The sequence below is a fragment of the Gopherus flavomarginatus genome, chromosome 1, assembly GCF_025201925.1.
Source record: "Gopherus flavomarginatus isolate rGopFla2 chromosome 1, rGopFla2.mat.asm, whole genome shotgun sequence".
NCBI lineage: Eukaryota > Metazoa > Chordata > Testudines > Testudinidae > Gopherus > Gopherus flavomarginatus.
The window spans coordinates 345472095-345496328 of record NC_066617.1 but is presented as its reverse complement, the minus strand read 5'-3'; the positions used below and the strand labels follow the sequence as shown (position 1 = coordinate 345496328).

Below are 24234 nucleotides of genomic sequence, written 5' to 3'. Positions count from 1 at the left end.
CTTATTAGACTGGGCAGCAACTAGACTAAGCAGTTTTTCTCAATCCACTGGATATTACAGTCCTTAATATATAGGTTTGTTCCTTAAACCCGGGCCAATCTCCTGTGTTGGAGTCCTGTCTTCGTCTCAGGGTCTTGGTCACTTGCAGCTTAGGTGGTGGCAGGAGAAGGGCCCAGTATATGTCCGCTCTGTCTGTTTTATACCCTCAGTCCATGTGCTTGGAGAGCACAAGTCCAGGCATGTCTGGGGGGCATTGCTGAGTCTCTCCAAGTAAGACTGAGCAATTCCCCTGGTGTGGCCTCATGCAGGTGAGTCATTGCATTGTAGCTCCCTTGCTGGACAATGTTTTAGTGACCACCATACAATACAGTTCTCATAACTTCATGTGCATTAATGATACACATGTATGGATAGAGACATGACTTTCAGCAGATCATAACCTTTCCCCTGATACCTTACAAGGCATGCTTTATATGTAAGATCACGATTATATGAAAATGAGGAACATGGGAGTTACAATATAGATATAGAATGTCACAAAGGGCCTTTTGCATATACAGTAAACTTCAGATTATCCAAATTGCATGGGGAGATAGACTTTATTTGGATAATCAGGAGTGTGGATCATTGAGACGGCAAGTGCCCTTCAGCCATTTGGCAGCAGGTTGGCCTTCCTGATGGCTGGGGGCTTGTCCTCCTCTCAGTCCTGACCGGGGCTGGGGGCTCTCTGCTCTGCTCCATCAGGTTCGCAACCTCCCCTTTGTGCCTGCAGGGTGTCACCTGCACTGCCACAGGAGCTGTTCAGCAGCAAGGTGGCCTCCCCTATAGCCAGGGACTTGTCTTCCTCCTTCTTGCAGTCCTGGCTGGGAGTCTCTATTGCCTGAATCTCCGCATTATCCGAATCCCCTCCTTTGCGACATATGTGCCTTCTGCAGCACATATCTCATGCTGGGGGACAAGGAAGGGATTTGGATAATGTGGAGGTTTGGATAATAGGGTTTTGGATAAACAGGAGTATACTATATTCATATTTACTAGTTCACATCCAGCATTATAAACTTCACAAAATGCTGTTAAGAGGCCCTTCTAGTAATCTTAGAACTAAAGCACTCTGGGGCAAAACTGAATTTCATTTCAGGGATAGTAAAACTCTTCAGTTTATTTGACCATATAGGTCTTTAGCACCAACAAAAAACATGGCTAATGTAATGCAGACTATCCCCGAGACATCTCTCCACTACTTAATGTAATGCTGCCACCTTGTGAATTGTTAGGCACTGAAATTAAATTTTTTTGAAAGGCAAATTGCATACTTTGATCCATACACCAAGCACCAGTTGTTTATCCATGTATAACTATCATGAATCTTTGTGTGTGTGCGGGGACTTATTTTGCCCACTGCTATTTTAAAAGATTGGTATGGCAGTGTAAATAAGATTATTTAAATATTGGTTAGATGAGCTGGATAGTTTAATAAATCCTTTCCATTCTGACTCCTATGATTCTACTGTCAGATCATCTTTTGCTTTTCTTCTCTGGTTGTGCGTTCATCTCAGAATTTCATGTGGAAATTAACTTCTGATCACAAGTTAGCACATGTAAAGAAAAAATTATGAGGATAATGAGATGAGGAGCGAGGGTTATGAACTGGATCTTGAAAACATCATGGAATGCTTGGTAAACGAAGACTGCTGCTTCCAAATAAAACAGGAGCAAATGCTGCTTCTTTCCAGAGTTGGAACACAAAACAAACATATGCAAGGTTCCCCTTGTGCTCTCATTAATATTATTATTAATTAGCACAGCACTTAGGTGCCCTAGTCATGGACCAGGACCCCATTGTGCCACACACTCTACAAACACAGAACAAAAAGACAGTCTCTGGATCGAGGGGTTTACAATCTAAGTATAAGACAATAGACAACAGATGGAGGAGTACAAAGAAACAATGCAATGATATTGGTCAGCAAGATAGGCAGTAGGCTCAACAAACCAGTCGTCTGGATTTTTGTAGGTGTCATGGCAAAGGAGGATTTGAAGGAGGATATTGAGGTAGGTTTGAGGGGGTTCCTGGGGAGTACCTCCCAAGCATGAGGGGTAACGAGAGAGAGCACAAAGATTCTTGTTTAAAAATGTAATAAGTGGAGAAGGGAGGCTGGCATCATTGTCTCACCAGAGTTGGGAGTCAACATCTCGACAGTGAATGAAAGATGATACATGGGGTGCAGATTGATGACGAAGGACCTTGACAGTGAAGGTAAAAAGCTTGTTTGATTTGATAGAGCAAAGAGAGGCAGTGGAGGAATGCAAAGAGAGGGGTATGACATGGTCAAAGCAGTGGGTTAGGAAAATGATATTTGCAAGATTGTATTTGTCAAGGTCAGAGAAAAAAATGTTGCAGTAATTAACTTGAGCTGATGAGAGACTGGGTGTGAGTTTTAGCTATGTAGATGGATAGGAAAGGCCGTATCTTACAGATGTTATACAGAAGTAATCTGCAATATTTAGACATAGTCTGGATGTGAGGACCTAGAGAGAGGATCAAGTTGAATATGACAACCAGGTTATTTGCCTGCATGACAGGCAGGATGGTGATGGTGTGCACAATGGTTGAGAAAAGAGATGGAGGGAAAGGAATTGAAGGTGGTAGATTGAATGCTCTGTTTTAGTCGTGTTGAATTTCAGCTGGCGACCAGACATCCAGAAGAAGGTATCAGAGAGACAGGCAGAGGTTTTAGTTTGGACAGAAGGAGACAGGAGTAGAGAGGTAGATCTGTGAGTCATCAGTACAGTGATTGATCATTGAATTTGTGTTTGAAGATGAGTTTACCAGAGATAAGGTACAGAGGGAGAAATGAAGGGGACCTAGGAAAGATCCCAGTGGAGACCCCACAAAAAGCTGGAGAAGGGATGAGGAGGATCCCCTGAAGAACACAATGAAAGTTCCTATCTTTAAGAAAGGGAAAAAAAGTGATCCGAGTAACTATAGGCCTGTTAGTTTAACATCTGTAGTATGTAAGGTCTTGGAAAAAAATTTGAAGGAGAAAGTAGTTAAGGACATTGAGGTCAATGGTAATTGGGACAAGTTACAACATGGTTTTACGAAAGGTAGATCGTGCCAAACCAACCTGATCTCCTTCTTTGAGAAGGTGACAGATTATTTAGACAAAGGAAATGCAGTAGATCTAATTTACCTCGATTTCAGTAAGGCATTTGACACGGTTCCACATGGGGAATTATTAGTTGAATTGGAAAAGATGGGGATCAATATGAAAATTGAAAGGTGGATAAGGAACTGGTTAAAGGGGAGACTCCAACGGGTCATACTGAAGGGTGAACTGTCAGGCTGGAAGGAGGTTACTAGTGGAGTTCCTCAAGGACTGACCTTGGCACAAAAACCAGGAATGTGCTAATAAAGTTTGCGGATGACACAAAGCTGGGGGGTATTGCTAACACAGAGAAGGACCAGGATATCATACAGGAAGATCTGGATGACCTTGTAAACTGGAGTAATAGTAATAGGATGAAATTTAATAGTGAAAAGTGCAAGGTCATGCACTTAGGGATTAATAATAAGAATTTTAGATATACATTGGGGACACATCAGTTGGAAGCAACAGAGGAGGAGAAGAACCTTGGAGTATTGGTTGATCACAGGATGACTATGAGCCGCCAATGTGATATGGCCATTAAAAAGGCTAATTCAGTTTTAGGATGCATCAGGCGAGGTATTTCCAGCAAAGATAAGGAGGTGTTAGTACCGTTATATAAGGCACTGGTGAGACCTCGTCTGGAATACTGTGTGCAGTTCCGGTCTCCCATGTTTAAGAAGGATGAATTCAAACTGGAACAGGTTCAGAGATGGGCTACTAGGATGATCCGAGGGATGGAAAACCTGCCTTATGAAAGGAGACTCAAAGAGCTTGGCTTGTTTAGCCTAGCCAAAAGAAGGCTGAGGGGGGATATGCTTGCTCTTTATAAATATATCAGAGGGATTAATATTAGGGAGGGAGAGGAATTATTTAAGCTTAGTACCAATGTAGACACAAGAACAAATGGGTATAAACTGGACACTAGGAAGTTTAGACTTGAAATTAGACGAAGGTTTCTAACCATTAGAGGAGTGAAGTTCTGGAACAGCCTTCCAAGGGGAGTAGTGGGGGCAAATGACATATATGGCTTTAAGACTAAGCTTGATAAGTTTATGGAAGGGATGGTATGATGGGATAGCTTAATTTTGGCAATTGATCTTTGATCATTAGCAGATAAGTATGTCCAGTGGTCTGTGATGGGATGTTGGATGGGATGGGATCTGAGTTACTGCAGAGAATTCTTTCCTGAGTGCTGGCTGGTGAGTCTTGCCCACATGCTCAAGGTTTAGCTGATTGCCATATATGGGGTCGGGAAGGAATTTTCCTCTGGGGCAGATTGGCAGAGGCCCTGGAGGTTTTTCGCCTTCCTCTGCAGCGTGGGGCATGGGTCACTTGCTGGTGGATTCTCTGCAGCTTGAGGTCTTCAAACCACAATTTGAAAACTTCAGTAACTCGGACATAGGTTAGGGGGTTGTTATAGAAGTGGATGGGTAGGGTTCTGTGGCCTGCTTTGTGCAGGAGGTCAGACTAGATGATCATATTGGTCCCTTCTGACCCTAAAGTCTATGAAAGAGAGATCAGAGAGGTAAAAGGAGATCCAGAAGAGTACAGTGCTGTGGAAGCCCAGGGAGGAAAATATTTCAAAAGCATGGTTGACTGTGTTGAATGCAGCCGACAGGTCAAGGAGAATGAGCTTGGAGTACTGGTTCTGAGCGCTGTCTAGGAAGAGGTCATTAGAGACTCTGGTGAGAGCAGTTTCATTTGAGTGCAAGTGATGGAAGCCAGATTGGAGAAGGTCTAGAATGGAATTAGAGGAGAGGCACTCCAGATAGTGATTCTGAAGTGTGTTCAATGAACTTAGAGATGAAAAGGAGGGGAGAGGAAATGGGATCAGACATCTTTTTTTTAAAAAAAGAATGGAGAGACTGGAACATGCTTGTTTTGTGAGGGGAAAGAGCCACAGGAGAATGAGGTTAAGGAGAAGGGGAAGGGATGAGAGTGGGTATGAGGGAGAGCAGGAAATGGAGAGGCACATGGAGGGGTTAGAGGAGAGCAGACAAGAAACCTCTGCTTTGTGACCCTCACCCTCACTCTCACCCCGTGGTCTGATCTATGATGGGGAGTGTGAGAGAAAGAAAGGCCTCTGTAAGGGAGGGCAGCTACAGAGGCAATGCTGAACAAAGGGGTCCTGGTTTCTGAGAGAGACAGGAGCTGAAAGAAGCAAGATAGGAAGAAGTTCTGGATTGATCTAATTTTTTTTTTAAATATGAGAGAAGTGGGTGGTCCAGAGACAGCAAGAGAAGGGGAAGGAAGGGGAGGGTGTGAGGTTAGAAATGGAGGCACAAGAGCGGCAGAGGTGGGGGTTGGGATGGGTGCAGGAGGTGGGGAATGAAGGGAGGGCCAAGGCTGGGTAAATATCACGAAAGGTGAGGAGGAGGGTATGGTTTTGGGACCTAGATTTGAGCGAGTGAGAAGAGGGAGAAGATTGAGGTGGAGTAGGGAAGAGGACAAGATAGAGATGATGAAGAACTGTAGAGGGGTGAGAGAAACCAAGAAGGGGTGATGGAGCCAGTGGGGGGAAAGGGAGGACAACTGATGCTGTGAGGCAGAAGATGGATGTGGTGAGAGCTGTGTGTGAATGGCAGATGGACAAGATTTCAAAGTAAATAAATAAATAAATTCCACAACCAGCCCACAACCCAGGAGGCATGAAGGCATGTGCCCAGCCAGCAGCTGAGTCCCTGCTGGCTAAGAAGGGCCATTGACACTGTTATAGGCCAGGACCCCAGGTAGCCATCCCCATTTTGGGTGTGAGGGGACAGGGCCAGGCTGCTTTGCAGAAGCAGCCTGGCCTCCAGCCCAGCTCTGGGTCCTTGCTGGCTAGAAAGTGCCTCTCCCACCCAAATCACAATCTTCCTCATTTCATAGTCATGATAAGTTTTTGAAAACTAATTTGTTTCTGGGCTAGTCCCCCTTGCACCTTGCCCCTTCTGTTCCAATTATAAAATGTGTGCATTATGGCACTGTTTTTCTTGAGGACTTGGAAAACTGAACCAGTTTCTTTGCCCACATATAATTGTGATGGGACCAAGCAATAGAAGTCGTGGCACACAATAGAAGTTGAAGTAGTTAAGCTTCCCAGGCCACACTTAGCACAGCAATTTCAGGATTTTATCACCAGTTAAGGCTTCACAAATCTGTTATTTACTATGACTAATGCTTTCAAATTTTTGATGTGGCAGTTACCGTTTTAGAACACAGCAAGTTTCCTGATTGGCATGTTAATTGTAGTCAGAGTGTGTATCATCTCCGCTGTTGAGAGACATTGTTTCGTAAGGTATATGTATAAAGATATGCTAAGAGAGCGAGTAAGCATAGAGGCAATTCACAGGATTTTGTCACAGTTGTCTGAGATGTTGGAAGCAGCTTTCCTCCATAGGCGTATATGCATCAGATCATTTGTTTTGTATATACAGACAAAGCAAATTCAGGTAACATCTTTATCCTTGCTGAAAATGCAAGAGTGGGCTACTAGCCACAGTGACCAACTGACTGGGCCAGATCCTCAGCTGGTGAAATCTGTGTAGATCCGTTCACTTCAGTAGAACCACGTCGTCCATTTGCACCAGCTGATGATCTCTTCATGGACTTTCAAATGTATGTGTTGAGGGAAAAAATATTTGTAATTTAAAACCAAATGAATTTTGGTTATCATGACTATAATTACAATTCCTTGGGTTCTGATACTGGAGTTCATTAGAATATGCTTTGTACTAAAAGTTAAAGACATGGTAATTTAGAAGTTCTTGGATGAATAAGATGGGTAATTGTGTTTGGTAGAATTAGACAATATATGTTAATGGCTCCCAATCCTGCTGGAAAGGTATAACAAGTGGGGTTCCGCAGGGGTCTGTTTTGGGACCAGTTCTGTTCAATATCTTCATCAACGATTTAGATGTTGGCATAGAAAGTACGCTTATTAAGTTTGCGGACGATACCAAACTGGGAGGGATTGCAACTGCTTTGGAGGACAGGGTCAAAATTCAAAATGATCTGGACAAATTGGAGAAATGGTCTGAGGTAAACAGGATGAAGTTCAATAAAGATAAATGCAAAGTGCTCCACTTAGGAAGGAACAATCAGTTTCACACATACAGAATGGGAAGAGACTGTCTAGGAAGGAGTATGGCAGAAAGAGATCTAGGGGTCATAGTGGACCACAAGCTTAATATGAGTCAACAGTGTGATACTGTTGCAAAAAAAGCAAACATGATTCTGGGATGCATTAACAGGTGTGTTGTAAACAAGACACGAGAAGTCATTCTTCCGCTTTACTCTGCGCTGGTTAGGCCTCAACTGGAGTATTGTGTCCAGTTCTGGGCACCGCATTTCAAGAAAGATGTGGAGAAATTGGAGAGGGTCCAGAGAAGAGCAACAAGAATGATTAAAGGTCTTGAGAACATGACCTATGAAGGAAGGCTGAAGGAATTGGGTTTGTTTAGTTTGGAAAAGAGAAGACTGAGAGGGGACATGATAGCAGTTTTCAGGTATCTAAAAGGGTGTCATCAGGAGGAGGGAGAAAACTTGTTCACCTTAGCCTCCAATGATAGAACAAGAAACAATGGGCTTAAACTGCAGCAAGGGAGATTTAGATTGGACATTAGGAAAAAGTTCCTAACTGTCAGGGTAGTTAAACACTGGAATAGATTGCCTAGGGAAGTTGTGGAATCTCCATCTCTGGAGATATTTAAGAGTAGGTTAGATAAATGTCTATTAGGGATGGTCTAGACAGTATTTAGTCCTGCCATGAGGGCAGGGGACTGGACTTGATGACCTCTCGAGGTCCCTTCCAGTCCTAGAGTCTATGAGTCTATGCATCTGAAAGGATTTTCAGATACTATTGCTGTTTTATACCTTATACATTTAATATAAATGTGCCTTGAGAATATATTGAGAGGGGCAAAGTGGGTGAGATTGGTGGAAGGGACGAGAAGACCCAAAGAAGAGCTCTGTGAAGCTCAAAAACTTGTCCCCTCCACCAACAGAAGTTGGTCCAATAAAAGACATTACCTCCCCCAACTTGCCCCTCTCTCATCCTGGGACCAGTGGAGCTACAGCAATATTACAAACAACCTTGAGAATGTATTGCCATTATTATATGATTGATAAGAGCATGCATTGAGTAAGCTATACTGGCATGAGTAGTGTTATAAGCTTACAATACATGTGTTTTATAACCATCGTTATATAGGAAGAAAGTAGTAACACTTAACCAGGTTTAAAGTTTTATAAGACAATTACTACCCAGAGACCAATATGTAGAGCCCTGCAACTGACCAATTCCAAGGTGGGGTGGGCTGCTGATTGGCCTACATTCCCCAGCTCCCAGGATTCAACCTGGAACTGGGGCCATGTGGATCCTCTTCTGCTCCATTCCAGCAGCCCACCCTACCCATTCTGAACTAGGAATGGGAACCCGGCCTGATAGATGCTGCAGGTCTAGCTGATCTCCAATTTGGGGGTCAGGAAGGATTTTTTTTCTCCTGGGGGTCAATTGAGGATCAGGAAGTTTTTCATCTTCCTCGCAGCACCCTTGAGCCACAGTGGGTTAAGTAGGAAGGTGCTTAGTACTTACCTGAGGTTCTTGGGTTGAAGTGTTAATTCCTCACAACTTGCAGCCTGTTTCCAGTGCAGTCAAAAATTAAAATGAACAGTTTGCTGAGGTAGAAGTCCTGGGATTTTGGTGACGGCCCTTGGGCTCATGGGATAGGGTGAGACTTTGTTGCTTCCAGGGCTGAGGTCCCCAACCCTCTACACCATCTGTCCCCCTCGCCATGAGGAAGGGTGCTAGTACTCAGAGAACTGAGTCCTGGGGGTTGGGGGAGTAGACTGAGGAAGTCTACACCAGGTTACAGGGTATATGGTAGGAGCCCTGTAACCCCTGCACTGGATCAAATTAAATGTCTGGTGTAGAAGAGTATGGGTGATGGGCAGGTAGCTCCCCTCCCTTGTGTTAAAGTTTAATAAAAGGCTCAGCAAGCTGCTTGATTCCATGCATGTGTCTGTCCTCATTTTGCCAATGTGTCCACGTCAAATGACATTGTTCTTGTCAGTTTCACACTTGCCCACACAGTTCTGAATAGCTGTGGTGAAAATGTGGTCCAGAATTTTGGTTTCGTTCACTCTACTTCTGTTTGGCGAAATCTGAGCAGCAGCAGAGGAAGTGGATCTGTCTTTCTGCACACTCAAGAAGATGGCTTTGCATTAGCTCTTAATGGGAGCTTTTCTTTGTACCTATGGGACTATTTCCTGGTTTCGTTTTTTTTTTTTCCTCCAGAAAAGAACAAAAGCTTAAATTCTGCATACATTTTTGGCTTCCCCCTTCTCCCAACCCACCAAGAAAGTTTCTTACTCACCCTGGTTAGTGTGAAAATGGGTTTTTATAAAACAGTGTGCCTTGCCCAAGAAAATATTCTTATTTGGCTTGTTTTGTTACAGATTGATTCTAATTTTTAATGCTATTTTTCTCTTCCAGTTTTTCCCATATATCCTGCTACTAGTTGCTATCCTGTTGTATCTACCATGCTTGTTCTGGCGCTTCACTGCAGCACCCCATCTTTGCTCAGATCTGAAATTTATTATGGAAGAGCTTGACAAGGCCTACAACAGGGCAATCAAAGCAGCTAATAGCTTTCACAGTGGAGACACTAGAGACCCCAGTAGCCTGCGTCCAGCTGTTAATGAAAACTTGACACAGAGGTAAGGTGCTGTAGCTTGGTATTTTTGGTCTTTATTTCTTTTAGCCTTTAATAAGTATAATATGTTTGGAACACTTGTAAATCACAGACACATACTGTAAATTTATACCAGACATTTTAAAGATGAGCTGAAATGTTTTTTTAGAACTATGATAAAAAATGTAAGATCTCAAATCGATAATAAAATGTGTGTGTGGAGTTAGAACTTACAAATAGCTACTTTTTTCAAACAAAATCAGATTGTCTTCCTCTCCCTTTGTAGAGCCTGAGGTGGCTCTGTGTTTCCTTTGCGCCAATGGATGTCAATATTGCCTAAAACAGCATTAGGAAGTGCAGGTGGCTGCATTCCTTACCTATCAGTACAGTTATTTTTCACATCCTTTGATGTGTAAGGCCATTACTGAGCTCACCTGTCACTCCGTTGTTCTCAAAGTTGTCTCTGCAAAGACTCTCTTTTTTTTTCTTTTCTTTTAAAAATATTTGTCTTTTCCCTCTCTTGGATTAGTTGCTGCACTGTTCTAACCAACCTCAGTTTCACAGACTCCCTAGACCAGTGGTCCCCAACCTTTTCCTCTGGTGGGCGCCAGAGGAAGGACCACTGCGGCGGTGGAGCACCCGCCAAAATGCTGCCGAATTTTGGCAGCAACGCCTCTCGATGACGCCGCTTGCCATCGACAAGTTGCATCATCGAGAGGCATCGCCGCCGAAATTCAGGAGCGATGCCTCTCAATGACGCAACTTGTCAAAGGCAAGGGCTTCATCAAGAGGCGTTGCCGCTGAAATTCGAGGGTGATGCCTCTCGATGACATCACTTGTTGGAGACAAGGTCGTCATCGAGAGGCATCCTCGCCGAAATGCTGTTGAAATTCGGCGGCATTTCGGCCGGTGCTCTCCCAGGGGCCAGGATGTGGGTGCATTAACATGCCCCTGCGGGCGCCGCGTTGGGGACCCCTGCCCTAGATAGTGCAGCAATTTCACCTCTTTCTTCAGAAGAAATAAAAATTACAAATGAGAATTGAAAATTGTTTCTTTAATAGTGAGTTGGCATGGATATCTGAAGTTAGGTCCTGGCAGGTAAAATGCCATTCTCATCTTAATGTAAGACATGTTGCAGCTGTCTCTGCTTTTTCTCTTAGGCTGGATTTGAGTATCAGTGCTTGAGTTGCATTTAAAAATTTCTTTTTAGTATTTTACTTATTCTGTCTGAGGCTTGGGCATTTTTCCTGTTGACCCTCATACTTGTCTTGTAAACAGTTATATTCAGTACTAGTGAATGTACCGGAATTCTGGTCTTGAGATTGCCCACACATCAGTTTTACACAAGTGTTAACTTCATTGATTTCAGTAGAGTAACTCCTGATTTACAACAGTGTCAGTGAGATCAGAATCAGGCCTTTTGTTTGTGTGTGTCAAAATGTTTGGCTTATTTAATATGACAAAATGATTCCTGCAATGATTGGTCTATGTTTTTTTTTCTTTTTCTTTTTCCAGTTTGTGGGAAATATCTGAAAGCCACTTTAAATACCCCATTGTGGAACAATACCTGAAGACAAAGAGAACCTCCAAAAACTTAATAATCAAATATGTTGTTTGCCGTTTACTAACATTAGCAATTATCCTGTTTGCATGCCTCTATCTGGGCTATTATATCAGTCTCTCCTCTATGACTGATGAGTTTTTGTGCACCATCAAAACTGGAATCTTGAAGAATGACACAACAGTTCCAGAACTAGTTCAATGTAAGCTTATTGCTGTTGGCGTCTTCCAGCTACTCAGTTACATTAACTTAATTGTGTATCTTTTGGTGATGCCTCTTGTAATGTATGCCATGCTCGTCCCATTCAGGCGAAGCTCAGACATTCTTAGAGTATATGAAATTCTGCCAACGTTTGATGTTCTGAAACTCAAGTCAAATTATGATGATTTAAGCCTCTACCTCCTCTTCCTTGAGGAAAACGTAAGTGAGCTTAAATCATACAAGTGCCTCAAAGTGCTGGAGAATATTGCAGGCCCTGGGAAGTGCGACATAATCCATCTGTTGCCAAACCTTGCTACGATTAAGATGACAGATACAACAGATGGGAAGCCAGCAACTGTTAAAGAGAAGCCTGAAGAGAAAATTACAGAAGAACCAGAAAGGACTACAACAGAACTACAAGGTAAAGTTGAGCTGCTTGTTGTGTTTAAATGATGTGTCCATTAACATGGGCCTGAATAAGAAGAAAAATTGTTTCTTATATTAGGAAATTCTGTATCTAAGCAAATAGAAGCCTTAGAATTATTATGTGCAAAGACTTAAATGTTCTGTATAAGAAAATTGACTAGCTTATACCTAACAATACAGTCTGCTTATATGATTCTTATAACTTCAGTTAAACCACAAGGAGGTTATGTTGTTGAAAGCTATTGTAGTATTTTTGTTTGTTTGTCATAATGGATCAGATTTTCAAAAATAGATGCCTAAACTGTGCCTGCAAAATATATAAGCAGAGATGCAAGTTTTCCATCTACAGCTTAGGCACTTGCTTTTGAGAAATGTCACTTCCAATTAATATGGTGTTTGTGCAATAATATTGCTTGGGTAATTTGAACTGATGGTAAGGAAAAACTAAGGAAGTCATGTGCCTGTCTTAGCTCTCCTGCCTGGTTTGTGGGTATGGGTCTAACCTGTGGCGGAGGGCTAGAGCCAGAACAGGCTCTTAGATCTGTGTTAGCCCTTCCTAACTTCATCTCTCATCAGCTTTAAGCCTAGCAGAAGTGGTGGTAGCAGCAGTTGGTTATTGAGTTCTTAGTCCTTTTGATCTATCACAAAGTAGTAAAGTATACAGTCACTGTACAATGTGTTTGCATTTAGAGATAGAACTAAGATAAGATGGGGAAGTTAGTGGTGTCATGATTTTGTTTTAAAGAACAGCGTGAAAGGCTGGTAGTCTTCAGGCTAGAGGGACAGAGGTGCATAGAAGTTAATCCCCCCCCCTTTCTCTCTCTCACACACACGAGATCCGATGGGGGTGGTACTGGGGAAGGGACTCCTTTTAGTGGAAGGGTAGCAGCAGAGCCCCTGTTATTGCTGGCTGTCTGCTGTTTGTGGCAAGAGAAACTGTTTATGTATAAGCCACCAAGCCGGCTACACGTCTCTCATGCTCCCTGTCCAAACCTTCCCTGTTCTGGGGTGGAGGGAGCCCCTTAAGGGTATTATACTGCACCAAAGGATCCCTAAGGCTTGATCTACAGCCAGGGATATGAAAAAAACACATTTCTGACTGACACAGGTATGCCGATAAATCCCCCAGTGTAGATACAGCGAGAGGGATTCTGTCAGCATAGCTAACGTCATTAGGGGAGGTGGTATTCCTCTACCATCAGATCTCCTCCTTCTGTCGCTATACACTGCATCTACGCTAGGGGGCTCCGCAGGCCTAGCTAGGCTGCCGAAGGCCCTGTAGTACGCATGGCCTCACACAGGAAATAAGGCACACGTTTTTAACCGAGAAGATAGTTGGGAACAGTTTACCAAGGGTCGTATGACTGGCAGTTTTTAAATCACAGTTGGCTGTGTTTCTAAAGGATATACTCTAGTTCAAACAGGAATTAATTCAGGGAGGTTCTATGGATGATCATAGCGGTCACTTCTGGGTTTGCAATCTACAAGTTGGAACAATTTGTATAATGGAGGTGCTGAGAGTCAATGAACCAAGCTGTAAACCTTGTAAATAATGGAAACCACTTCAAGCCGGGGGTGTGGCAGCATCCCCCCATCCCTAGTTCCAGCACCTATGTATACAACTCCTTCATGACCATCACCACATGCAGAGGGACCACTTCAGTTCCACTGCAGTGGGGCCTTAATTGGTCACAGAGGAGAGGGGAAAATTTGTCCCTAAGTGATTTCACCAAGATCATAGGGTGAGTCAGAATCCAGAATAGAGCACTTAAACCATAATAGTTCATCCCCTGCCCAGACATGGTTAATTCTATTGAGCAATCATGGTAATACGACAATAAATATTAAGATACAATGGTAATGAGGGTAGCATATTTTATATTTCAGTGCATTCACTTGGATCCTGCTCTTTCGACAGAAACGTAACCTGGCTTCAGATAATGCTCTTTCCATTTATGGTGTTCATTGTGATTCCAAATCTCTTTGAAGGAAATTACCAGTCATGTTGTACATGGAAAGAGAGATATAGCCTCTTTTTGCAGAGGCGGGAATGGCTGGGAACTCTGACCACATTTAGCTCAGATAGGAGGAAACTGCAGATTCAGATTAAGTCAAAGAACGGTTTCCAAGGCAGGGGATATTTAAATTATTTTTCAGCACAGTAATGATACTGTTTCTTCTGCCTAATATAATGGAGGAAGCATCAGCTTAAGAGAAATGTTCATGATGTAGTATTCTAAGTCACTCCCCTCCACCATCCCCGGTACCGACAGCCAGCTGCCACCTGACATCATCGTCACCGACGAGGCCCAGAAAAAGATCATCCTTGTTGACATCACAGTCTCCTTTGAGAACAGGACCCTGGCATTTCGCGAAGCCCAAGCTTGTAAACTGGAAAAGTATGTCCCCCTGACTGATACCCTGAGAGCGAAGGGTGATGAGGTGCAGATGGACGCCCTGATTGTCGGAGCCCTGGGCGCCTGGTACCCCTGCAACGAGCATGTGCTGTGATTGGTTGACACTACACACGGCTCATGTGGCACCTCATAGTCTCAGACACCATCCAATGTTCCAGGGACATCTACACTGAACACATCACTGACCACAACAGTACCAGAAGGGGTGAGCCGGAGTGACATCATGCATCGACTACGAGAAAGGGACCATTGGATCATATGAACTGGAACCATAAACTCCCTGAACATTTAAATCTCACCAAATGAGGGTCAATCCATCCTCATCATGATATCCACTCATTATACTCCACACCTGAACATAGCCATTATACGAACTTCATACCTCAATGTCTGTACTTTGACCCATCAACCTTTTACCCTCAATCGGGGATATTGCAGATTATGTATTCCATATGCCACCTGATCTTAAACCGAACTTCGCATCCCTCAATAGTCTGTACGTTATTCCCTGATAACCAGAAACTTCTATGCTTAAACTCTGTACCATTCACTTTTTTAAAACATCATCTTAATAAAAATTTTAATTCTAAGTCACTCCCCCCACTTGCAAAATAAAATAAAAAATCCAAGATGCCCCAATGACAGGAATGTTTTTATTAGAGTTGGTCAGAACATTGGAGACTAAATGTTTGTTGCTGAAATGTGCTGTTTTGTCAAAGCTAAAATGTATCGATTTTGACGGGAAAGTTTTTCTGAGGTTCATGGTGGACTCTCCAGTCGCTGAGAGGGAATAACTTATTGAAAACCTGACCTTTTGAATCTGAAAACTGATCTTTCAACTTGATTCTGTTTCGTGAAAATGTTCAAAAGGTTTTTGTTATGTTCCAGTGTGGAATGAAAATAAATATTGAAACTCAGAAGTTGTCATGAAATGGATGTCTGGTTCACCCGTCAGCTCTCGTTTTTATAGGTTCTGTATGAAATTTGACTGGGATGATTGTGGCCTTTGATCTGCAGTAGGATTACTAAGGGTTGCATTTAACTGCCCCTACATTTTCGCCCGCCTCTAGTGATATTAGCATGATTCAATAAAAGATTTTATAAACCTAGGTACAGATTCTAGCTCCTTTGCACAAGAACAAGAAAGGCCCCAAGACGATTTCTTTACCACTTTGGCACACCTCAGAGGACAGGAACAGCCAGAATCACAGCAATACTGACCACCCCAGAAGTAGAGATATGCCTGGGGGATGGCTCCAGAACCCTATGCACCATCTCGTGGTTCTACGCTAGCTCTGGGTTCTGCATTTCCAAAAGGAAACTGTAAGGTGCTCCTCATGCTCAGTGTTTGACAGGTAGTGCTACTAGGAGGGCACCCTTTGGATATGTCCCTGTATAAAGCCATACACTAGCCCAGCTATAGTACAAAGCACAGGTGAAATAGGTTGCGGGTTTGTGTGGGTTTTTTTTTTTTTTTAATCTCCGTGGCTGGTATGTTGTTTTAAGGAAAGCAGGACTATTTGCTTATGACAAAAAGGTGTGATGAAGTTTCATTGTAATGAGCATTTGTTTTTGTTTAGTTTTAACAGATCTGCTCCCAAGTGGAAATACAAGCGCAAGCAACGAAGATAAGGTTCGTCAAAGACTTATAGATTCTTCATGCTGATTGCTGCTGCATGCTCCTCTTTTGACAGGAGCACAAGACAACTGCCCTCTCTCTCCACCTCCAATACAAGCCGCATCGAACACAGGACACTGCCTTTCTCAATGAATGGACTGGGTTTGGGGTCCTAGGAGTTCACCAGAGAGGATAAACCAGTTTGCAGACTGTTTATATACAGTACAGTTAACCTCGTATCGCAAAAGGCACTGTCTAGAGTTTGAATATTTATAAAACCACTTGAATATGAATTATGGAAAGGTGAAATCCATCAGGTAATTAGCATGCAGAATGGATTACCAGAAGCAGCTGTTGAAGCGGAGACCATTTAAACAAGAGGAGTGTGCTTACAGTGATGAAATACTGAACTGCATAGACACTAGAAACAGAGATGGGCCGATTCCATCCTGAGAGGGCATGGTATTGAGGTGTGTGTAACAGAGTGCTGGAAATGCCAAACTTTGTTACTTCCCACCTAGAGTCTACAGTTCTTGTTAAGGTAAAATATCCCATTCATTGCAGTGGGTATCAAAGGAGATGACTGTGTTAGATCTGGGTTTAGAACTGAAGTGTTCTTGGCTCCCTAGCCTGTAAAGTTATTGGGAGTTTTGTTTGAGTATGGACTGCAGGATTTCAATCCTTAAGCTATTTCTTAACTGCTTTGGTTTTAATTCCCCAGCCCTCTGAATAATGGATTCTAAAGACTAGGGGCTGAACAACAGTGATAACCCCTACTAAAGCGGTTTGCCTTGTCTATGCTGATGTAAAGAACCTGCATTTTATATCCATTGTGTTTAAAATAGCCACTTTTTAATATTTATTGGGTATCAAATCCAGTATAGAATGCACATTTTCCACAACATGCCTGAGAAGAAAAGCATGCATGACATTTTCAGTTGTATTACAGTAGCAACTACAGGCCTCAAGTCAGGGCCCCACTGGGCTAGACAGGATACAGAAGAAGACAGTCTCTTCCTCAGAGTTTGCAATCTTAGTTATAGATCAGATACAACGGGTAATTGAAACAAACCGAACCGAAGAGGACCATGATGCGGTGATAGAAATATGGACATGTTTTGTGGCAAAATCGCTGATCCACTGAGGCATTTTGTAATTCAGAAAGGTACTGCCATAATTGGTTCATGTGGGTTTTTTTAATTGCTGTGTGGGGTTTTCATTCAATTTTGTAACCATGTTCCAAATGTGGGTTCATGTCAGCATCATGGCATTTCTTTCAAATGATAAATTAAGCCTAATTACCATGGAACTCTTGAATATATAGTAGAACCTCAGAATTACGAACACCTTGGGAATGAAGATTGTTCGTAACTCTGAACAAAACATTACCGTTCTTCCAAAAGTTTACAACTGAACATTGACTTAATACAGCTTTGAAACTTTACTATGCAGAAGAAAAATGCTGCTTTTAACCATCCTAATTTAAATGAAACAAGCACAGAAACAGTTTCCTTACTTTGTCAAATCTTTTTTTTTTAAACTCTCCCTTTGTTTTACTAGTTTATGTTTAACACAGTACTGTACAGTATTTGGGGCTTTTTTCTTTCTTTTTTTTTTGTCTCTGCTGGTGCCTGATTGCATACTTCCGGTTCCAAATGAGGTGTGTGGTTGACCAATCAATTCATAACTCTGGTGTTTGTAACTCTGACGTTCTACTGTACTGGGAAGGGATTTATTTTTAATTACCAGAATGGTAATGTACATCTTGAACAGCTTTTAAATAGTCATTGGTTTTACCATATGGTCTGGCATGAGAATTACCTTTTAACTGATTAGTGTCATCTATAACTTTTGTCCAAAAATGCAGTTTAAAAACCACTTGAACACTAATGACAGTGCCTAGAAATAGCTAAATAAGTCTAACATTTGCTTTCCCATTTAGCTTATTCACTGGGTCCTTTTAACATCAGTTAAAAGTTGCAAAAAAGTTATCAAAGTTGCAAAAAAGTGTTGTTGATAGTGTGACTGGGATAACCGGTAAGTAATTAGTGTTAAAGCTTTCACTCAGAATTATTAATGAACAACCTAGGTGCTAGCATAGTACAATAAGAACTACTTGGGTATTTTGGCCAAGATAAGCCTCAATGTAATAAAATACAGTACCTAAAACCATAGTGCTTCCTCTTTGCTGACGAGACAATGGCTGCAATGCAAGTTCTTTGTTCCACCAAAAGTGAGAAAAACCATGTCTTCAGTTTAAATATCTTAGGGTGTGAAATTTCTGGATAAAACTATTTTAGAAATCTCTTTTTAAAAATGATCCTTCCTGTGACACAGGGTTGCAGGTTTGCTTTGCAGCTATCAGTCAATATGATGCACCATTTCTATTTAACTCTGAAATCGGTACTCCTCCTTGTTTGTTCTTAAATTGGAGTTAATTGAGCTGAGATTTTTCTAAATGGCCATCTGACCTTCTTCAATTAAACAACCCCTCTGTAAAAAATCTTAAAAGCTACTGATCATCCATATGCACATTCCTCCAATGTTGTCCATCTGCCAGAGATCATAGACTTTTGGCCCACAGTACCCTTAGGACAGTGGTTCTCAAACTTTTGCACTGGTGACCCCTTTCACATAGCAAGCCTCTGAGTGTGATCCCCTTTATAAATTAAAAACACATTTTTATATATTTAACACCATTATAAATGCTGGAGAAAAAGTGGGGTTTGGGGTGGTGGCTGACAGCTCGAGAAACCCCCCCCCCCCAATAACCTCATGATCCCCTGAGGGGTCCCGACCTCCAGTTTGAGAACCTCCGCCTTAGGATGTACATGCCCTCTTCAGTCCTCGTGTTCCACTTAAAGGTTGAGGAATACTATCCACTATTCAGGTCTTCTCACCAACTCACAGCTTAGAGATGGAGCCTGACTCACAGAGGTGGCCAGCCTCTCTTTTTTTATTTGTAGCTCATAGTGTTTATAGTGCTAGTGTTTTAGTCATTAACTTGACTGTTGTGACCCTTTTTAGTTGTTAAGATCCTATTCGTCGCCAGTATGGTGTCATCCAGTTCTCCCGAATTCAAATGCTGCCTCTCATGCAAGGGAGCTATCCCAGCCTCTGACGGATACTCATTGTGCCCCTGTCTGGGAGAATCACACAGTCCCAGTAAATATGCCCTTAAGCTGTCGGGCTAGGAAGAACAGGGAGGCCTGCCTTCAGGTCTTCCTAATGACTAAATCCATGATGTATGCTTCCAAACCAGGCTCATTCGGCACTCCCCAACCCTCTGCATGGGGACCTTCAGAGCCCCAGATCATAAGTGCAGGCTTATTGTCTGACTAGAACCACAACATTGTCCTCAGACAGACAGCAGGGAGCCAGAAGTCCCAGAGGTAGATTGCCTACCATGGTTTCTTCTAAAGAAAGCTTCCCATGATATGAAAAATTATCTGAGACTCCACAGTCTGGAATGGTTCCTATCAAAGCTCAATCCTGAGCTGAGTTTGACCATATGGTATTGTAATGTCCAGCACCAAAATCCAGGACTTTAGGGGAAAGTTTGGCATGAAACCCCAATATTATTTACCTCAGTGGCCATGGCACAGACTCTTGGCACCAGAACCAGGCTGATCAGGGCACTGTATCATGACTCTAGTGGAGACTGCAATACTGCTGTGGGAAAACCTGGTTCCAGGTCACCTGTCTATGCCACCTCACATGGCACCATTCAGATTCTTAGCACCGATGGCTATGCAGAACTCCAATCGTCCTCTGCTGTCAGCACTTCATTTGGCACCGACCCTATCCAGTCCTGCAGCACCATGGGTCCACTGCATTCCCTGTGGATCCAGCCTGCACATTCTCCTCAGCTTGATCTTCAGAATTGGTGGTCAAGGAATATCTGTACCAGCAACATCTTGACTCACCCAGCTTCTCACCACAGCCCTTTACATCTTGTGAGAAGTATCAGAACTCCCTATAAGAATGATACTTGGATCCACCGAACCCAAGCTAATGGTTCTGTAATCCCTTGCTACCAGACTCTTACCACTGCCCCAGTGCCCTTGTTGGGGACCATGGTCAGCTCAGAGCAATTGTGGGCTGACGGAGCAGAAGACTGTCTCCTCCATGGCACTGCACATACGAACGCCCCAATAACCCTTCCTGGTTCTGACAGCCTCAAACAGAGGACAAAGAGGTTGCTGTGGAGCTGATGGCCCCACAGATGGGCAACTATAAGGGATTTCAAAAACTACTGAAAAGGATGGCTGAGGCCCTCCAAATCCCTATTGAAGAGGTGTACAACAACAGACACACACATCGGTGTACATACTTCAGGTCTCCTCAGTGGAAAAGATAGTTTTATTGATAGGGAGAGTTATCATAGACCCTGCTAAGACTGTGTCAGACACCTGCTTTGGTGCTTCCTACTTCCTACAAAGCAGACACACCCTAGCCCAAACACCCTTATGGTCAGTGCTGCAAACGAAAAGGCAAAACAATTAAGGTCCACCCCGAAAGAAAGAAAGTCAAAGAGGCTAGATTTGGCTGGAAGACTTACTCCTTAGAAAGCCTACAGTTCCATGTGGCCAATCATCATCCCATATTAGCTGGATATGACTTCTGAATGCATGAGGCAGCTTGCCTTTGCAGATAATCTGCCCAAAAAGGCTCATGAGGATTTCACTTCCCTAGTTAATGAAGGCCAACTCATAGCCAGGACAAGCCTCCAAGAATGCTGGAGGCTGTAGATATGGCTGCCAGATCAATGACAATGGCTGTCTTTTACGTGATAAGCGTCACGGCTTCAAGAATCAGGATTCCTCAAAGAAGACCGAACAATGGTGGAGAATCTGCACTTTGAAGGATTTGAATTGTTCAGCTCTAAAATAGATAAGATACTCGATATCTTGAAGCACTCAAGAGCCATTCATTCCCTTGAAGTCTACACACCAGCTCCTAAGAGAAAACACATAAAACAACTTTAAACTTCAAGAGACCAATTGCACTGCCTTTCTACCATCAAAGGTTGGCAGAACCACCGAGGAAACATCAGTATTTCCATAAAAGGAGACAACCCTTGGCTTTATTACAAACCACCTAGTCTTCCCACTCCCAGAAACACTCGTTTTGATGGGATAGTCAAAAGATGTGTTCTACCACCATCAACTGCAGAGATCAAAGCCCCCCCCCTTCAGAAATTAACTATTTCACTTGAGGCATGCTTGGTCCCTTACCACTACCGACCAATGGACCATGGACACAATAATACATTGCTACACCATCCAGTGTTCTTTGATGCCTATACTCAGCCCCCCTTTCCTTTCTCTTTCCAGGGACTCTTCTCATGAGGATTTATTACATCCAAGGGTCTTCATGCCTCTGGGGGTGATGGATGAGGTCCTTCTATGCTAAAGGGGGGGGAAGGGTTTTTACATAAATTATTTTCTCAACTTGAAGAAAAAAGGAAGCTGGTGACCCATCCTGGACTTGAAAGACTTCACCACCTTCATTCGCAAGTCAAAATGTCATATGATCACTCTGGCAACGATAATCCTAGCTCTGGAATCAGGAGACTGGTTTGCATGTCTTGATCTTCAAGATGCATACTTCCACATCTCCATCATTCCATCCCCCAGGAATTCACCGTGAGCCAGGACCACTACCCATACCAGGTGCTGCCCTTCAGACTTTTCACAGTACCAAAAGTCTTCAACTAGGTGCTCTCAGTAGTGAGTCTTCTGAATTATGCTGCCAACATCAGCGTATACCCTCACCTGGATGATTGGCTAGTATGGGTGAAATCTCCTCAGACTTCTGAAGCCATTTGCATCACTCTTGACCTTTTCAAGAAGTTACGCCTGAGAATCAACATGCAGAAAATCAGCCTTAACCCCAGTTCAGAGGATTGAATTCATTGGCATGACTATAAACTCCACCAAGGCCGCCTTCCCTCTGGACAAATTAAAGAAAGTGTCCACCTTAATTCAACTAGAAAAAAACCCAAACACCAGCATAAGAACATGCCTTTCTCTTCTAGGTCATACAGCCACTTGCACGCTTGTGATGCTGCATGCTAGTCTTCTCCATTGCTCCTTGAAGTGGGTCTATATACCCTTCAAGAACTACTTGGACATGCTTGTCATTTCATTCATGGTCCTATCCTTGTTGAAATGGAGGAAGGACTCATAGACTCACAGGTCAGAAGGGACCAATATGATCATCTAGTCTGACCTCCTGCACAAGGCAGGCCACAGAACCCCACCCATCCAATTTTATAACAACCCCTAACCCAGGACTGAGTTATTGAAATCCTCAAAATTGGTTTGAAGACCTCAAGCTGAACACTCACTGAACACATGCAAGGTGGTCCCCTTCAGAGCACCCCTGCCAACTAGAACTGTTTTCACAAACACATTCTTACAGGGATGGGGTGCCTATATAGATGAATTAAATGACACAGGACCTGTAGGCCGCAAGAGAGAAAAGAATGTACATCAATCTCTTAGAACTCAGAGCTGAACAGAGAGCCTGAGAGTCCTTTCTCCATCTAATAGTACAGTTAGTACAAATCATGATTAACAATCTGACCACCATGTTTTAAATCAATAAACCACGTGGGGTCAGGTTATCCCTACTCTGCCAAGATTAACCATCAGACTCTGGAACTGGTGCATCAACCACCAAATTCTATCAGCATTGTACTTATCTGGACTACAGACCATGCTAGCAGACATTTTCAAACCATGCTATCTCAGAATTGAGAGAAAATCCTACACCTGAATCTACCATCCCTGCACTGCACAGCATGGGGACTGGATGGATATCATCGATTTGAGTAGGCTTTCACTTTTCCAGATCTATAAAAAGTAGGAAAGAATCAACATGACAAACTAACCTGGCTGAATGGTTCTCCTACTGGTGCCATCTACACTCTGAGTCCACACTACTCCTTGGTCACACACATTCTAGACTACTTACTCAAATTAAAAAGGAAGAACATGTTGCCAAGTTCTATCTAGGTGCACTTGGTGGCAATCTTAGCTAACCACCTGCACGTGGAGGACCATGCAACATATTCTCATCTGACAGTGATCAGGTTCCTGAAAGGCCTAATTAAAGTGTTTCCACTTGTGAGAAAACTGGTTCCCCTTTGAGTCCTGAACCTGGTACTTACAGCTCTCGTAAGACCACTCTTCAAACTCCTGGCTTGTCCTCTCTGCTACATCAGTCAATGAAAATAGCATTTTTGATCACCGTAATTTCTGCTAAAAGAGTGGGAGAAATTCAGGCACAAATGTCTGACCGGCTGTATACGCTCAAAAGTGGTCTATGAGGACATGTCCTACATTTTCCCAAGGTGGTGACAGAATTCCATCTGAAGCAACAGATTCACCTCTTGGTAGTCTTTTCAAAGTCTTACAGATCCTGATCTGAGGCAATACTGAATACGCTGGATGTGAGAAAAGCCCTGGCTTACTACTTACAAAGGCTGAAAACCCTTTAGAACATCACCAAGACACTGTGTAAAAGGCTCTACAATTTCATCTCAGAGACTATCAGACTGGATGGTTCATTATATTAGAACATGCTATGAAGTGCCCAAGGTAGATCCACCTTCAATAGTTAGAATTCATGACAATAGGGCACAAACCACAAAAGCAGCATCACTGCTGAACTTACCAATATCAAATATTTGTAAGGCAGCTACTTTGGCATCAATCCACATGACATTATGCCCTAACTGAAGCTGCTTCTTCAAGGAGTGTTCCTGTGGGTGCTCCACTTTAGATATCTTGGCAGCCTGTGCTTCTAGTCAGATACTTGTGGTAGAAGTGCCCCAGGTGGCCGCACACGCCTCACACCACTCCGAGTGGCTACCCCACGCGTGCAGCCAACTGCCACCCAGTTCCTTCCCTACAGCCTTTGGTTTTGGTCCTTATCAGCTCTCATATTTCTTTAACCTCTGCCCTTTTCTCAGTTAATTTTCCTCTTTGTTTATCTCTGTTTATTTCCTTTCATTTTCACATTTAAAAAAAAAAGTTTTTTTCTTTTTTCTCCGCACCTCAGGCGGGCCGTCACTGAAGAGGCATTAGCCAGGACTATTCCAGTTCTTTATTCACCTAGCCCCTTGGACATGCCTGGCTCTCTGGGTTTCAAGTGCTGTCTGACCTGCAGACTCTCA

At 43.0% G+C, this 24234-nt stretch overlaps 1 protein-coding gene across 1 annotated transcript in view; it reads left to right on the top strand.

Annotated features, from left to right (window-relative positions):
* The window catches only part of PANX1 (pannexin 1), a 53729-nt gene extending 35720 nt beyond the window's left edge, over positions 1 to 18009 (top strand). The window contains exons 3-5 of the mRNA XM_050941870.1: positions 9628 to 9851; positions 11342 to 12009; positions 16012 to 18009. Of these exons, the coding sequence (XP_050797827.1) occupies positions 9628 to 9851; positions 11342 to 12009; positions 16012 to 16097 (978 nt within the window). The 3' untranslated portion in view covers positions 16098 to 18009. The remainder of the gene's footprint in view (positions 1 to 9627; positions 9852 to 11341; positions 12010 to 16011) is intronic.
* Positions 18010 to 24234: the final 6225 nt, after the last annotated feature.